The following is a 16739-nucleotide window of genomic DNA, read 5'->3' on the forward strand; positions in this document are numbered from 1 at the left end:
ACCGAAGAGCAACAGTGTAATGCCTGATTTGAAAGGCCAACAAAAGTGATTGAAACTTTTAGTCACGTCGCCGCATTTTTGTCACATTTTTGTCATGTTTTTTTGTCATTTTTTGTGGCTTTTTCATAACTTTTTTTAGTGTGTCTTTTTTCTTGTTATAATGGCAATTTTGTTGTTTTTTCATTGCTTTTCTACATTGCTTTGTTGTGTTTTCGTCACATTTTTGTTGTGTTTTTCTGGATTTTTTGTTGTTTTTTCATTGCTTTTTATCGTTGCTTTTATGTCACGTTTTTTGTTGCTTTTCCGGCACATTTTTGTTCCGTTTTCATCCTCGTCGCTCTTTTGAAGCTTTTCTTTTAAGCTTTTAGATTTAGGTAAAGCTTGTTTAAGGCGGGGGTTAACAGGAGAAAATTGAGCGGCCAGACTGGCCCTAGAGCCAGTGGCTCTTCTGTGCTCTTCCAGAATGGACATATGGCCAGTCCGCCCCTGGCTCATAGCTGGCTGTTTGTTTACTTTTACAAAGCTGCCTTCTTCAGGGCCATTATGGAATCTCTATCTATCTATCTATCTATCTATCTATCTATCTATCTATCTATCTATCTATCTATCTATCTATCTATCTATCTATCTATCTATCTATCTATCTATCTATCTATCTATCTATCTATCTATCTATCTATCTATCCATCCATCCATCCATCCATCCATCCATCCATCCATCTCTATCTATCTATCTATCTATCTATCTATCTATCTATCTATCTATCTATCTATCTATCTATCTATCTCTATCTATCTATCTATCTATCTATCTATCTATCTCTATCTATCTATCTATCTATCTATCTCTATCTATCTATCTATCTATCTATCTATCTATCTATCTATCTATCTATCTCTATCTATCTATCTATCTATCTATCTATCTATCTATCTATCTCTATCTATCTATCTATCTATCTATCTATCTATCTATCTATCTATCTATCTCTATCTATCTATCTATCTCTATCTATCTATCTATCTATCTATCTATCTCTATCTATCTATCTATCTATCTATCTATCTATCTATCTATCTATCTATCTATCTCTATCTACCATAACATGAATAAGAAAGAAAAGATGTGTTTTTCTGTGGACTTTTGTGAAATCCTCTTTGCACAAGTTTGTAACAGGCATCACGCAGAGGCGAGTAACTTTTTGAAGTAACTGTACATTTTAAAGTACTTTTTTTATACAGTACTTTTTACTTCTACTTGAGTAACATTAACATGAAGTATCCATATTCTTACTTGAGTAAAAAAAAAAAAAGTAACTCGTGCCCCTGTGAACAGAGGTGGGTAGAGAAGCCAAAATATATACTCTAGTAAGAGTATTGTTGCTTTGAAATATTGCTCAAGTTAAAAGTATTGACCCAAAATATTACTGCATCTGACTGTGAGTAAAAATATTTGTTTCGACGTGTCAAATATATATCTTTTGGGTTTCGTTGTTTAATGCTTATTTTAAAAATGAAACACAAATTAAACTGACGCCCAGTACTCATCCTACTCAAGCAACATTTTCTCCAAGTACTTTTTTGCTTGAGTATTTATTTGGGCCACTACTTTTTACTTGTACTTGAGTAAAGTGATTTCAAAGGAACGTGACTCTTGCCTGAGTCAATATTTGGGCCACTCTACCCACCGCTTTATGTGCATAGAAAAGAAGATACACTGCAGTGCTTTTATTTATCCTATGCGCAGCGGGGGCGCACGAACCGCTGAGGACACGCACACACGGATACGGAGCGAGGAGGCGGACCCGGAAGTGACGCAGGCGCTGCTGGTGTTTACAGCTGAGATGGCTGAGCCGATCTGACTTCACATTACTGCAACGTATGTGGACAACCCGATAAACCGTGGAATGCTGCGTCACCGCGGCCGTTCTGCTGCACGCGCACCGGCTGCCATGCGTCCGGAGTGAGCGGTGTCCGCGGTGTGGAGATCCAGCCTCCTCCTCCTCCTCCTCCTCCGCTGCTGTCGGAGCTCCTGCGTCTGGTCGCTGGGCCCCGCGCTGTATGTAGCTTCCACACAGACGGGCGGCTCTCTCCCCATAACCTCCGGCATGTGGCTGAAGCTGCTCTTCCTCACGCTGTACCTGCTGGTGCTCTTCGTGCTCGCGCGGCTGTTGGAGGCCGTGGTGTGGTGCGAGGCCGGGGTGCTCGCCACGCAGCTGGTGGACCCGGTCACTCTCAGCTACAACAAGCTCAAAACCATCCTGGAGGCTCGGGGCCTGGCCTACTCCGGACTGGCGCAGAAGACAGATGTGCGAGAGCTGGTGGAGAAGTCAGGTGAGTGTCAGGCCAGGTGATGGAGAGAAGAGCTGTCAGGTCAGGTGATGGAGAGAAGAGCTGTTAGGAGATGCCAAGTCAGGTGATGGAGAGAAGAGCTGTTAGGTCAGGTGATGGAGAGAAGAGCTGTTTGGAGAGGCCAGGTCAGGTGATGGAGAGAAGAGCTGTTAGGTCAGGTGATGGAGAGAAGAGCTGTTAGGTCGGGTGATGGAGAGCTGTTAGGAGAAGTCAGGTCAGGTGATGGAGAGAAGAGCTGTTAGGTCAGGTGATGGAGAGCTGTTAGGAGAAGTCAGGTCAGGTGATGGAGAGAAGAGCTGTCAGGTCGGGTGATGGAGAGAAGAGCTGTCAGGAGAAGTCAGGTCAGGTGATGGAGAGAAGAGCTGTCAGGTCGGGTGATGGAGAGAAGAGCTGTCAGGCCAGGTGATGGAGAGCTGTTAGGAGAAGCCAGGTCAGGTGATGGAGAGAAGAGCTGTCAGGTCAGGTGATGGAGAGAAGAGCTGTCAGGAGAAGTCAGGTCAGGTGATGGAGAGAAGAGCTGTCAGGAGAGGTCAGGTCAGATGATGGAGAGAAGAGCTGTTAGGTCAGGTGATGGAGAGAAGAGCTGTCAGGAGAAGCCAGGCCAGGTGATGGAGATTTCATTTCAACCTGAAAAGACTCACAGACACAGAATGGCGTATGGGTATTTTATTAACGAGCATGAATCATTTTTGGGGCTCAGACCCCGGCGGAAGATTGAACTAACGATATGAAATGCACGGCATTAATGAGTGATAGCCAGATCCTCCCCCGGAGCTTGGACCCTGGTGGTGGTAGAAGAGGAGACCTGGATTGGCCAGTCGATGATGAGCAGAGCCGAGGAGAGCCCAGGCAGAGACAGGGGTGGAGGAGGGTCGTAGCACAGCTGGGAGACGGCTGAGTGATTGACCAGGGAGCTTAAAAAGGGGATCCTGAGTGATGAGCAGCTGGAGCGGGGATGAGCAGTGCTTTGCTGTCGTGCGGCTTGAGCAGGGTCTGTGATTGGATGATTGAAGAGAATTTGGTTGAATTTGTGCAGAAGCTTTATTTGTGATATAACAACAAATTAAATAAATGCTTGATTCATGCTATTCATTAATGGTATTCAGTAGCTGATGCACAGGGTGGTTAATGAATATGAATTCATCATAATGGTTTTATTGTCTTAGAAAAAGCAACCATATCTTAAAATTAGTATCTAGTGCATGATTTGGAGTTATCTTTTTTTACTATTTCAGAGCTGAATGATTTACAAGTATGATAACAGGGTTTTAAGTGTACGCATACACACTTTATGTCATTTTCCACTGGCAGATGGTTGTCCTTCCCCGCCGGGTCTGAAGCTCCTCTGATCATGTGTTTTGTTTGTGGCAGGGGATCTGTCCGATGGGGAGCTGTACTCGGCCTTAAAGAGGGAGAAGGAGCAGCCTGAGGGAGACGCTGGCACCACATATTTCAGTGGAGAACTGCACTTCTATGAGCTGGTGGAGGACACCAAAGATGGCATTTGGCTGGTCCAGGTGAGGTCCAGACTGTCTCTTCAAACCCTCCAAAGATACAAATGGTCTGGAAAAAGCGTTTGGTTCTTGTATGAGTTTGGCAGTTCCTGTTTCAGTCTTTTCTCAAATGTTGGTCGTCCTGGATGTGTTCAAAATGTGCACTGTCAACACGTGGCAGCTACATTTAGATTACATTACTTACGTTGTAATACTCATCGTCTAATCTGAACTGAGCCCAACAATTTGAGATTTGACTTTGAACATAAGCTCCTGTGTGTCTCAGGTGGTTGCTCAGGACAGAGAAGCTCTACTCGGTCAGTCCAGTTGGAGAAGAATGGTGAAGAAGGTCTCTCAGTTTGGCATCCGGACTGGAGTCTTTAACTGCTCCAGTGATCACAGGTGACACAGCCGCCTCATACGTGCATTTCCTCTTGTCTACACAAACAACCTAAACATAGTCAGGACCAAAGCCCAGAGCCCTGCTCCACTTACGCATGACCTCTAAAAGTGTGCATTATGATAAACAAGAGTCTGCAGACAGATGTGATGAAGTGTTGGGACAGATTCCTGCTTTCAGGGTTGTGTGTTTTTGAAATGATCAATCCAGGGATACAGCGTCCTGCTGTTTCATCATATGCGTTAGAGCAGTGTTAAATAAACACAGTCTAGACATGTTGTGAATGCCTATTCTAATTGGAAATGGGTGACCCCAAACTTTTGAGCTGTAGTGTATATCAAATAACACGCTGATTATTAGGATTTACTGTCATTTCTCGTTATCAAGACAGTCACATTCATCTTGATGAATACTTTGTTCCATATTGCCCAACCCTACTCGGGGCCTCCGTTAGTTTGATCTGTAGCGCACCAGGTTCAGGTGGTACATTCTGAATGGTTTCGATCCAAAGCTCTCGGGCCACATTGGGCCTACTTAATTATACGGCAAATGCTGCTGTCACAAGTCAATTTCTAAACTGTGAGATTGACAAAAATCTATTTTCTTGTGTAACATTTCTTACTTCATAACCACGTTATCAACAGAACTTTGGAACTGACTGGAAAGTACATGAGTTAAAAATAATCCCCAAAGCCTCCGTTCCCTCCGTGTGCCAAAACCTGTCAAACGGAGCTAGTATTATAAAAGTGATAGAACCCAGTAGGGCTGTAACAATGCACTGCAGTGCTCGAATCTGACCATATGCATCGCACTGAAGTGACGGTGCAAATTTAAGCCTATATTTTTACATTGTAACTGTGTGAATGTGTGTCATCTTTGCTAACCGCTGCACCTGAGGCCTAATAATGAACATTTAAGGCTATTATGTTTTCAAAACCAACTTATTATTTATTTAGAACCAAACCAAACCATGAGAGAGTGAACCGCCAGTAAGACAGGACATAATGATATTTGGGGAGATACAGCGGGAACAATATGTTTACATACACTTTATAAAAAGACACATTTGCATTTTTTTCTCACTGTCTGTATGAAACCAGAATTAACTTATATTCTTCAATTAGAATTTTAAAAAGCAGAAGAATGAGAGATAGAATTTTCATTCTTTCATTTTCATTAATATTTGACAGCTTTGCCTTTAAACTGTATAACTTAGGTCAAATGTTTTGGATTTCCTTCCACAAGCTTCTCACAATAGTTGGATGAGTTTTGGTTCATTCCTTCAAACAGAACTGGTGTAACTGAGACACATTTGTAGCCTCCTTGTGTGCCTATGCCTTTTCAGCTCTGTCCATACATTTTCAACTGGACTGAGATCAGGACTTTGTGACGACCACTTCAAAACATCGACTTTGTTTTCCTTAAGCCACTTTGTGACCAGTTTGTCAGTTTCCTTTGGGTCATTGTCCGTTTGGAAAACCCTTCTGCCCAAAGCTTTAACTTCCAGGCTGATGTCTTGAGATGTTGCTCCAATATTTCCACATAGAGTTTTTTCTTCATGATGTCGTCTGTTTTGTGAAGTGCACAGTTGGGATGATGTTCTCGGGCTTTTTCCTCCAAACATGACGATGGTCATTATGGACAAAAAATAAATAAAATTTTCCCATCAGACCAGGGCACGTTCATCTCTGGGACATTTCCATCATTGTTTTCACCAGTGTACCTGGCAGAGCACCTTCAAGTGTCTTGAAATTACACCAAAGATGAACCAGATTTGTGCTTCCAAGGTCATGACATCGTCATCTGGGCTTTTCCAAATTGTTCAAAGGTACAGTGATCTTAGTGTAACTTCTGACAACAAAACAACAAAAACATTTCTATAAAATTCTATCTCTCATTCTTCTGACATTTAGCAAATAGACATATTTTTTAAATTCTCATTGACCTTATAGCAGTACTAGGTAACTTGTTTACCTTAATAAATCCTTTCCGTAGTCCCTCTGGGGGGTAATAAGTGTTTATGGGATGATTGGGGGTCTTTCTGTCTCGGGCCAGAAAACCACAATTGCAACTTTCCTGCCTCCGGGTCGGAGTCACCAATACACACTATTAGAATCACGAAAAAGAAGCTAACAGGCTAACGGACAAAGCTAACTGCAGGCTAGCGCCACTTAAGCAGTATTTACAGCCAGGTTTGAGTGAAAAAAAATCTCCATTGCGTAATTGGATGTACAATATCCCTCTGTCCCTTTGTCTTTTCTGTCAGCGTAGTATTTACTCTCACGGACAATTAATGACATGCTACGACACCTGCAGTGGCACCTGTGGCCTCTAGGGGCACGAGTTACTTAGTTCTCCTTTAAAAGGTAAAAGTGAATTCTGGTATCATGTCAGACAGTGAGAATAAAATGCAAATGTGTCTTTTTATAAAGTGTGTGTAAACATCTGGTTCCCACTGTAGATCCCACATTTCAAAACACATGCAAACACCTTGCAAAATGAAAAAGGCGTTGTGATTTTATTGTAGTTATAATTAGGCCTTAATAACGTTGATTGTGTCCACTTGTTGCTAGTATAATCTTCGAGGTTGATTTAGTCAGACACTAGAGATGTGAAGCAGCCCTATTTCTAAATGGGATGGAACCGTCTATTGTTTGATAACATCTATTACATGTAACAACTCATCATTATCTAATCTAATCTCATCCAATGATCAGATTGTCTACATTGTTGATCATGTACAGCATGAGATCTGAAAACTCCAGAATCCTGACTGTTAAAGCTGCCTGTGCAGGTCGTGTGTGCGCCGTGGCTGGCACCGCTCCACCCTCATCATGTCGGTGCCCCAGACCTCCGCCTCCAAGGGGAAGGTGGTGCTGAAGGAGTACCACGGCCAGCGCACGAGCCCCGAGCACGTCTCCCGCTGGGTCACGGCGCAGGTGGCGGGGCAGATCCACACGCTGGAGCGGTCCGAGCCGCTGCTGCACGAGTGGCAATCGGACGACACGGTGAAGATGTTCCTGTTCGCGCAGCTCCCTCAGCCGCCCGCCTTCTTCTCCGCTCTGTCTGTCAGGTTCACCGGACGCATCAAGTTCATCTTTGTCAACATCTGCCACTGGAACAACCACAGCAGCCTGGCGCAGATCGGCGTGACGCGCAGCCCGGCCTACGTCCTGAAGACGCCTGAAGGGATGTACTGGTATGGACACAGGTAAACTCTTCATTTATTACTGCAGATCAGTGATGGATGATGTTTCACATGCATCCAACTGGCCCGGGGTTTACATTAGGGACACATATAACAAGGTATTCAAATACATTCTGTTAAACTTGTGCTCTTGTATGTAGGACTGGGCACGGTTAAACGATACCAGTCTGGTATCAGGAAAAAGGTTAAGGTACGACTGGTATCGGAAAAAAAATGAAAGTATCGAAAGAAAGTACAGAGAAAATCCAGGTCAGGTGACTTGGGCCTGTCAATCACAGACCCAGACCCCTCACCCCCCCATGCTTTCTTCTAAGCTATGCCTCTTTTTCAGGCATTTTTCAAATCAGGCTTGAGGCTCTGGAAGGTGGGGTTAGTTGTCCTTTAAAGCGATCATAAACAATCATAAAAATGCTCCTGCTCTCCTGATTGGACCAGAAAGCCACTCCGAGGCTATGTCTGAATGTCCACCCTAGTCCCTGTCCCCTCATTCACTCCATCGGTCCACACTATATACAGTGGTTTCTCGTTTATCGCGGGGGTGACGTGCTAAAAATAACCCGCAAACGAAATCCGCGATGTAGTCAGCTTTTATTATTATATATGTTTTAAAGGGATATTTCAGGATTTTTGACATAGGGCCTCATTTCGTAGTTATCCAGAGTGTTGTTGATTTCTGGAGATATTTTTTAATGTAATTCATGCAGTTCTTATATTTGAAGAGTTTTGTGGCGCTAGGCTAGTGCAAGGCTAGTGCATTTCTATGGTATCAGCTAGCCTGCATTAAAAACAGTGTGACCTGCTCCACAGAGCACCTGAGGCAAATCACTTACAACACCAGACTAACCATATAAATGTCTGTGTCCACAGAATATTTTTTGGAATATTACTGACCTTGCATCACATGAATTACCGCATTTTGAGGGACTATTTTCTAGCAGATCACTCCGCCGCTGCATAGCTTATACAACCACGAAGCTGATGCTGCTCAAATATAAGATCTTTCAAATGCAAAATGGTTAAAATTATTCTATCAACACAGACATTTATATGGTTAGTCTGGTGTTATAAGTGATTTGCCTCAGGTGCTCTGTGGAGCGGGTCAGACTGTTTTTAATGCAGGCTAGCTGATACCATAGAAATGCGCTAGCCTTGCACTAGCCTAGCACCACGAAACTCTTCAAATATAAGAACTGCATGAATTACAAAAAAATATCTCCAGAGATCACCAACACTCTCACTGGATAACTAGGAAATGAGGCCCTATGTCCGGCCTGTGTTGCTGTGATCTCTCATCAAGTGGGGCCAATCCCACAATATCTGACTTGTGGGGTGAGAGGGGTTCCCAAATTATACTACACCGCGTTCCAAATTATAATTATTATGCAAATGATAATTTCTAAGATTTCAATTCAACTGAGAGTCAACATAATTTTCAAGTCTTTAACCGTTAGAGGATCATTTGAATGTGATTGAAAAAACCTCCCAGTGATAACATTATATTTATTTTTTAATTAAATACGAAAAACTCCAAAATCTATTGTTCCAAATTATTATGCAACTCATACATTTTAAAGTTTGTAATTAAATGAAAATGGTCATTTGTTGAATTTGTAGCATTAGGAGGTCATATTCACTGAAATCAAAAGCTATTTCAATCAAAAAAATATTAACAGGTCAAGTTATATTTTACCATAGGAGTCCTTCTGTGATAGCAGCTTCAAAATTCTTAAATCCATTAAACTTGTGAGTTTTTGGAGAGTTTCTGCTTGGATTTGTTTGCAGGATGTCAGAATAGCCTCCCAGAGCTGCTGTTTGGATGAAAACTGCCTCCCACCCTCATAGAAGTTTTTTGCTGAGGCTCCAAAGGTTCTCTATACGGTTGAGGTCAGGGGAGGAGGGGGTCCACATCATGAGTTTCTCTCCTTTTATGCCCATAATAATTTGGAACGCGGTGTATTAGAACTGGTAAATTGATTTTACAGTGGGGGGTCTCGAGTTATTGGTTTGGTGATTTTGGGGGTCATGACACCAAACGTTTGGCGAGATGGCCAGTGCGAATGATAAAGCTCCTGAGCTGAAATGAGGTCCCGGCACAACACCACCTAACCCTCATGTGAAACATACCTGTGTTTGAGCTTTCAACTGATGGGATAGTTTGCATACAGAAACTCTTGTAATGAAAGGAAAGCTTGCATTATGTATTTATTGGGTGAAGTGTGTCTGCTTGTCAGCACGGGGGAGTTGCTGTCCGTGGGGGCCATGGACACCTTCCTGCGCTCGGTCCAGCCTGAAGTCAACGACCTGTTTGTGCTGAGCCTGCTGCTCATCAACCTGCTGGCCTGGACCGACCTCTTCATCACACAGGTCTGAGCCGCCTTTGCCACTCACACCTTTCTCATGGTGTCATTTCTACAACTCACCGCATCGTTCTGCCTTAGGGAGCGACGGTCAAGCGCTTCATGGTTCTCATCCGGACGCTCGGGACGTACAACTCCGTCCTGCTGCTGTCGTGGCTGCCCGTTCTGGTATGGACTGCCTGCTACTGTTCCCTCACAACCTGCTGCAGTAGAGACAAGCGCAAAATATAAGAGAAATGCTCTCTGGATAGAGCTGAGCAATTTTTACCCCCCACATTTAAAACAAAATAACTGCTGAGAAGCCATAGCAAATCAAGCCAAAAAAACAAAAACAAAAACAGTCCTGTCCATTCCATACAATTAGGCCTAGGCCAGACAATTGCAGCCTTTAGTTTATAATTTAACGATTAATCCTAAATTATTTGAATGGCTCTTGTAAGACGCCCAATCTTCTAGGAATAAAGTTGATTCATAATAAGTCAAGAGTTTGTGCTGAAGATCTCACACATAGAAGGGAGCAACACGCCTCCCTTTGAGGAAACAAGAGTTAAAAATGACATTGGTGTGTATGTGGGAACTGGGATCATTTCTGGGATCAAATATTCCAAGCCAGACACTAGGGCAGGGTTTAATTAATCGATTAATCCATTTGAATCGATTTCCCTTTGAATAGGCCGATATTGATTGAGATAGAAACATACTTCTGATTGCACCACGTTCCGCTCTTCATTTTGAGGAACTAGGAAGAAAATACCTCCCCCGGATATAAAACGGCTTTTGCACATGTTTCCTTAACATGTCATTCTTTCCAAACAAAGATTTAGTGGTTTATTTACAAAAGTCTTGCCATGGACAGCTTTAGTCTGATGTCTATGGTGGCAGCCATGTTGTCTACTTTCAATGGCAACAAAGGGGGGTTCAATTCTTAATGTAAATATTCATCTTTTTATTTACTAAGCTAGAGTACTTTTTACAGCATTAGTTCATCTGAGAATGTCTTCCATATCCAAGTAGTAAAATTGGTACTGCGTGATATCCTTCGAATTGAAAGGGCCACATGCCCCTCATCAGACATCTGATGAGGGGCATGTGGCCCGACACGTCACATACCGGACCTAATGGTGTAAGAAAGTATTCAAACATTGAGCTTTCACAGCTGTGCGGACTTTCAATCACTGTATTCTTATTTTGGATCCAGCACACAGGTTTTACTGCCTTTGGATGTGCTTTTTTCACATCTTTTTCACATTGATAAATAAATAAAACAAATTAAACTTTTTTTCATATGTTAATTAGAAGTTCTCAGACAATCCCATTCAATCCCCATTCATTTCAATGTACGAGCGCTCCTCTTTTCCCAAAAAGGGGCGGTAACCTTATGGCACCACTGATGTGATGTAGACATTAGGTGTGTTTAAGATGAGCGAGGCGCTGCAGGCGGCTGCAGGCGGCTGCAGGCGGCTGCAGGCGGCTGCAGGCGGCTGCAGGCGGCTGCAGGCGGCTGCAGGCGGCTGCAGGCGGCTGCAGGCGGCTGCAGGCGGCTGCAGGCGGCTGCAGGCGGCTGCAGGCCGGTCAGAATCGCTCTGACGCCACCTGTGCGACGGTGCCCGTATTCTCGTGAGACCGAGGCGGCTGGAGCGCCTTGGGTCGGCGAGCGAAGTTGCTTTTCTCCGCCTCGCTCGGCTGGCTGAACTACAAAAGCCAAAGGGATTGTGGGAAATGAAGTGCTGTAAACACGTACGCTGACTAGGGATGGGCACCGTTAAACGGTTCCTACTTGGAACCGACCGAAAAGCTCCGGTCGGGGGCGGTATCGAAAAATTTTAATTCTTTCGGTGCCAACTTTCGGTTCTTTTTCTCTCCAGACGTCAATATGTGACCCGCAGTGAGTCTCAAAAAAGCTACATGAACGTGTGCGCAGATACTGACCCGCTTCAGCGCAAATGGAGCGAAGCAAAGATATATTTTATAGATGTAACTTATAGCGAAGCAAAACTTGCTAAACTTTTGTAATAGAGATGACAGAGCCGCGGTCTGCGTCAGGACTGAGACAGGACGTATACTACACCGGTTGTAAAACCCAGAGCTAAACAAAACCAGTTATAAACCAGGACTAAACCAGGACTGAATAAGAAACTTGAGCTTTTAGTCAAATTGAAAAGCAAAAAAGAGCAGTGACAAGAAAGACGTGTTTACCTTTAGCGACAGACCCACGGAGGCTGAGCTTACGTGCTCTTGTTTACAACTGCCGCTGCAGCGACAGGAATATCGAAGATGGTTTGTTGAAAGCGAGCGCTCACTCTGTATTAGACATTGTTGGTCCAGTTTTGGTAAATTGTTAGTGGCAGAGTGAGCGCTCACACCATGTGAGGATCTTTGAGTGTGAAGTTGCTTTCGCTTCGTCGAACAGCGCAGTGTGTTTAGAAAAGTTTAGCTGAAAGAAAACCATGTCCTGATGTAGATCTGTCCTTTCTCTGCAGCTTAAGAGGTAATAACGTCCTTTCTTTCTTTTTATTACTGCTTAAGTGGAAATTGTGCTCAAAACACGAAGTCACAGGCGACGCTGCTGCTCCTGTGTAGCTTCTGCTGTGCCGTTTTAGGATTTTTTCCTGAACTATACTTTTTTATACACGTCATTTTTATTGAATTAAAATAACATAGGTATCGAAAAAAGTACCGTTAAGGCACCGGAACCGAAAAGCAGGTATCGTTAAAGTACTTGGTATCGAAAAAAAACGAACGGTACCCATCCCTAACGCTGACAGAGGACTGACAGATGATTGGATATGAGTTGTGTTTAGATCGGAGACGTGTTGCCCTGACGCTCCGCAGCTCCTGCCTCCTTTTTTCTCATCACCAAGATCTACTTAAATCTGCAGAAATGCTTCAGAGTCTTCATTTTTGACAGAAAGTGCCCGTGTGTTCAGCATATGGCCTACATTTAAATATGCATAAGTTTATTATTCTAATCCTAAACTGTAAGAGGAGAGTCTGTTATTGTAGCTGTAGTGATGGGGCGTCTGTCTGGTGTGTGGGAGAAGCAGAAATGTGTTCACAAACTTTTAAAATAGTTTTATTCCCCAGCTCTTTCTAACAAACGCGAGACGCTGCGTGATCTGAGGCTCCTCTCTGTTCTCGGGGCTGAGATGTGTCTGACTTGATTAGAGGCGCCTTTCTCCGCCCTCTGACGCCACTGCCTGGTCTCGTCTGGAATCGAGGCGAGGCGCACTTCATCTTAAACACACCTATTGCTCCATCTATGCTGCCTGTGATTGACAGCTGGGAGAAAGGGGCGGAGTTTATCATCCCAGAGGAGAGAGGGTTCACTGTTTCAAACATTTCACTAAGAAAAACTTGTTAGCTTCAGCTCTTTGCTTTTCAGTGGCTGGTGTTTTAACTTCAATTATTTGCTGCTAAAATGGTTCATGTTTAATGTCTGCAAAAAAGCAATTCAACCTGCAGAGACTCACAGAGACAAAGTCAGCAATTAGAAAGCTCTATTGCAGCGGCAGTGCCAGACATTTGTCTCAGGGGGGGCTCAGTGGGTGCTGAGGTCTTTCCTCGGGGTGGCTCACAAAACATGGCATTTTTGGGGCGATTAGACAACACGCGCAATAAAGGCGTCATTTTCTGTTCACAACTGCATCTGAGCAAGCGGAACACCATGGGCTGCAAAGGCGTCGTGAGGAGGAGGCTCTGGACCTGCCTTTACCTCCAGCGGCACTGAGGAGCCTCCGTGAGACGGTTTTATGTGGACCCCGGGAGGACGTGTGGCCAGAGGAGCAGGTCACGCTCTGCATCCTACAGCCGCTTCTCTCTCGAATGCTATTACACAGTTAATGTTCAAGTTGAGCTGATTATCAGACAGATGCTCACGACTTGAGAGAAGGGCAACATGGCTTGAGTTGTTTCCTCGTCCAGGCTCTGTCTCGTTGCTGGAGGAATTGCTCCGTTGTTGTGCTTTAGGTTCAGCTGCGCTCGTGTCACTGTATCAAAAGAGCTCAATAATAACCTCTGATTTCTGTTCTGTACCATCCGTCTAACTTCAGCTCACTGATCAAACTTACTGAACGACTGTAATAATGACCCTGGAGTCAGACTCAGCCCGACTCCTGCTGTGGCCGAGCGTGCGCCCTGACACTCGGCCACATTAACATCACACTGGGCCTCCGTTGTCAATTGTTCTAGTCAAGGGTAGTCACTAATGGCCCTTATGTACAGTATGGTTGTCATAGTCACATGCTGCTGTCTCTCCTCTCCTAGGCCCTCCTGCAGCTGCCGTACCTGGACTCCTTCTACAGCTACAGCCTGAAGCTCCTGCGTTACGCTGACACCTCCAGGCTGGGCAGTGTGGTGCGCACAGACTGGACCTTTTACTCCTCTCACCCTGCCCTCTTCCTGTCCACGTACCTGGCCACGGGGCTGCTGGTGGACTACTTGGAGAAGAAGCGCCGGTGTCACCGCAGGAGCCTGGAGGACAGCAGCACCAACCTGGAGTGGTTAGCCAGCCTTTGGGACTGGTACAGCTCCTACCTGCTGCACCCCATCGCCTCCCTGCACCAGTCAGACCAGTCGGAATGGGACGATCACACCAACTTCCTCTTTGAGCGCTTGGCTTTTCCTGATCTCTGGCTGCGCCCACTGGTGAACATTGACTATATAAAGATCCTACCCATCTGGAGGTTTAAAAGTGCCGAGCGAGCAGACGACGGGTCAGGAGGCGCGGGGGACAAAAGCTCGGACTCGGAGAGTGAGGAGAGCCCTCCGCCCTGCGACTGGTCTGCCTGGCCTCAGGACATGCTCCACTGCTCCGAGTGCGTGGTCTGTTTAGAACACTTTGCGGACACAGAGGTGCTGATGGGCCTGCCGTGTGGACACGCCTTCCACCACAGCTGCATCATGGTGTGGCTGGCAGAGGGCCAACACTGCTGCCCCGTGTGCCGCTGGCCCAGCTACAAGAAGAAGAGACCTGCTCCGGCCCCAGCCTCGTACTCACACACGGACTGACCACAGTCTGGACATCATCATTCACACCAGTCCCTATGCCTTTAGTCAGAAATGATGGTGCACAAGCTCCCACTATAGGTTCAGAATATAGTTATATTTATTAAAATAAAGATTAATTGCTGCAGAAATGTATTTATAAAATCATATCCAATTGTATAAATATACAATATGAATTTAGTTTATTTCACGAGCTGCTGACACCGTGCAATCTGTCAAGGAAAATGTAGACCACTGATTCACACATTGGTTTCTCTGGCCCAGGGGTTCCCAAACTTGTAATTAGCATCTATAATAAATTAAGGTGCAAAACATTTGAAATCTGGTTTAATGATGTTAGTTTGGATTCTGTATTTTGATATTTAGCTTAATTTCACTAAAATATGCTTTTTTCAATCAAAAATGCTTAACTTAATACAGAAATGGAAAAACCTGCGACCCGCACTTTGGGAACCACTGCTCGAGTCTGTGATGTTAAAGGGAACATATCATGCAAACTGATGTTCATGAGCTTATAACCATGTTATTACGTTGTTCCTAAAGCCTACTTGGTGTAGTATTTAACGTCATTCTTACAAGAGTTTGAGCAAACCTGTACTGACGAACGTGTGTCATCTGGACTTAATGAACTTCATCCTTTGATCTAAATGGAAAGATGGAATAACAGTGGTCAGTTTATTTACATTATTATGATGTAATAGGACATACAAAACAAAATAACATGAAAATCATTAAAAAAGAAAAGACTAATCACATGAAGAGTGTTTTTTTTACTTACAGATTTACTCACTAATGTATGGAAGCCCGTTTCTGCCACGCTGAAAAAATAAAAGCCAAACAGGAAGTAGAAATGTTGACATTTAAAGTCATAATAGTCGTAATTTCATGTTTTTAAACTCAAATCTCGTAATTTCTACTCCCTGTTGGGCTTTGATTTATTTCACTTGGTGGAAACGGGCTTCCATACTCATGACTATTAAGTATTTCTCTTTCAAAATGATATTACTCAAGTAAAAAGTACTGTGTGATACGATTACAAATAAAGAGTACAGTTCATTCAAAAAGTGACACACACATGTGTAACTGAGTACTCCTGGCCCCTGGTCAGGCCCATATGTGTTGACTAGTTTGAAATACCAGTAGATTTTGTGTTAATTAAAAATCATCTGCAGTTCCTCTCTTACTCCTGCCACATCTTTTCTTCTTGGCTGTTACATCATGTCATGCTCTTTTGCTCTTTGGACCCTTTGCTTTATAAGAAGAGCTGATCAGTTGTTCACAGACTGTCCGAGCTTCCTGGACATGCGTGTCCTCTTTGCTGTAGTAGGTGCTGTGCTCTGTGTTGTCGAGTGAAGTAGATGATTTGAATCAAAGAGCAGATATCGGTGAGTGTGAGTGGAAGCCCCCTCAGTCTGTGGCTCTTCAAATGGTCCTTTACCAAATCTCAAAGGACAAGAAGAGCTAAAGATCAGGACACATGGGTGACAGAGCCAAGAAGGAAGTGTGCGTTTCTGGAAGACACTTTTAGGATTTAAAGTGATAGTCTGTAATGATATATGATATATATATGATATATATATCAACCCACTTTGACAAATGTCAGGTCTAATCAGGCGGGAAAGGGGAAGAGCTTGATCATTTACTTTTGAAAATTCTGTTCCTGCTCTCCTCATTTTGCAAACTAATGAGGGCCTTCTGGTTAAAGGGGAGGAATTTGATTGTTTACTCTCAAATTACAAAACAAACTTACAGACAGGGGCGTCGGACTGGGGGGGTAAAGGGTACTGAGTACCCAGGGCCCAGAGCAGGGTAGGGGCCCTCAAAAAAGCGTTCTGTATTGTACTTTCTAAGTTTCCTCATAATTGATACTATAAGTACTGAACACAACCGGCTAAAATACAATGGCTGCTACACAGAATTTTGCA

The 16739-nt window shown here is 44.0% G+C and overlaps 1 protein-coding gene and 1 long non-coding RNA gene across 2 annotated transcripts; both read left to right on the forward strand.

Moving 5' to 3' along the window:
• Positions 1–1791: 1791 nt before the first annotated feature.
• rnf103 (ring finger protein 103) lies at positions 1792–15558 on the forward strand. The gene is made up of 7 exons (XM_079556639.1): positions 1792–2334; positions 3724–3869; positions 4132–4247; positions 7040–7456; positions 9685–9817; positions 9892–9978; positions 14074–15558. The coding sequence occupies exons 1-7, from the start codon at positions 2109–2111 to the stop codon at positions 14815–14817; spliced, it is 1869 nt and encodes a 622-aa protein (XP_079412765.1). The 5' UTR covers positions 1792–2108; the 3' UTR covers positions 14818–15558.
• LOC306963166 lies at positions 2377–2811 on the forward strand. The gene is made up of 3 exons (XR_013792892.1): positions 2377–2505; positions 2557–2655; positions 2773–2811. It is a non-coding gene; the product is annotated as an uncharacterized lncRNA (long non-coding RNA).
• Positions 15559–16739: the final 1181 nt, after the last annotated feature.

This window comes from Gobius niger (genome assembly GCF_951799975.1).
Source record: "Gobius niger genome assembly, chromosome: 5".
NCBI lineage: Eukaryota > Metazoa > Chordata > Actinopteri > Gobiiformes > Gobiidae > Gobius > Gobius niger.

Coding starts and splice junctions, on each gene's coding strand:
- rnf103 (XM_079556639.1), top strand. CDS start 2,109: ATGTGGCTGAAGCTGCTCTTCCTCACGCTGTACCTGCTGGTGCTCTTC. Junction 2,335..3,723: donor AGAGCTGGTGGAGAAGTCAG/GTGAGTGTCAGG, acceptor TGTTTGTGGCAG/GGGATCTGTCCGATGGGGAG. Junction 3,870..4,131: donor ATGGCATTTGGCTGGTCCAG/GTGAGGTCCAGA, acceptor TGTGTGTCTCAG/GTGGTTGCTCAGGACAGAGA.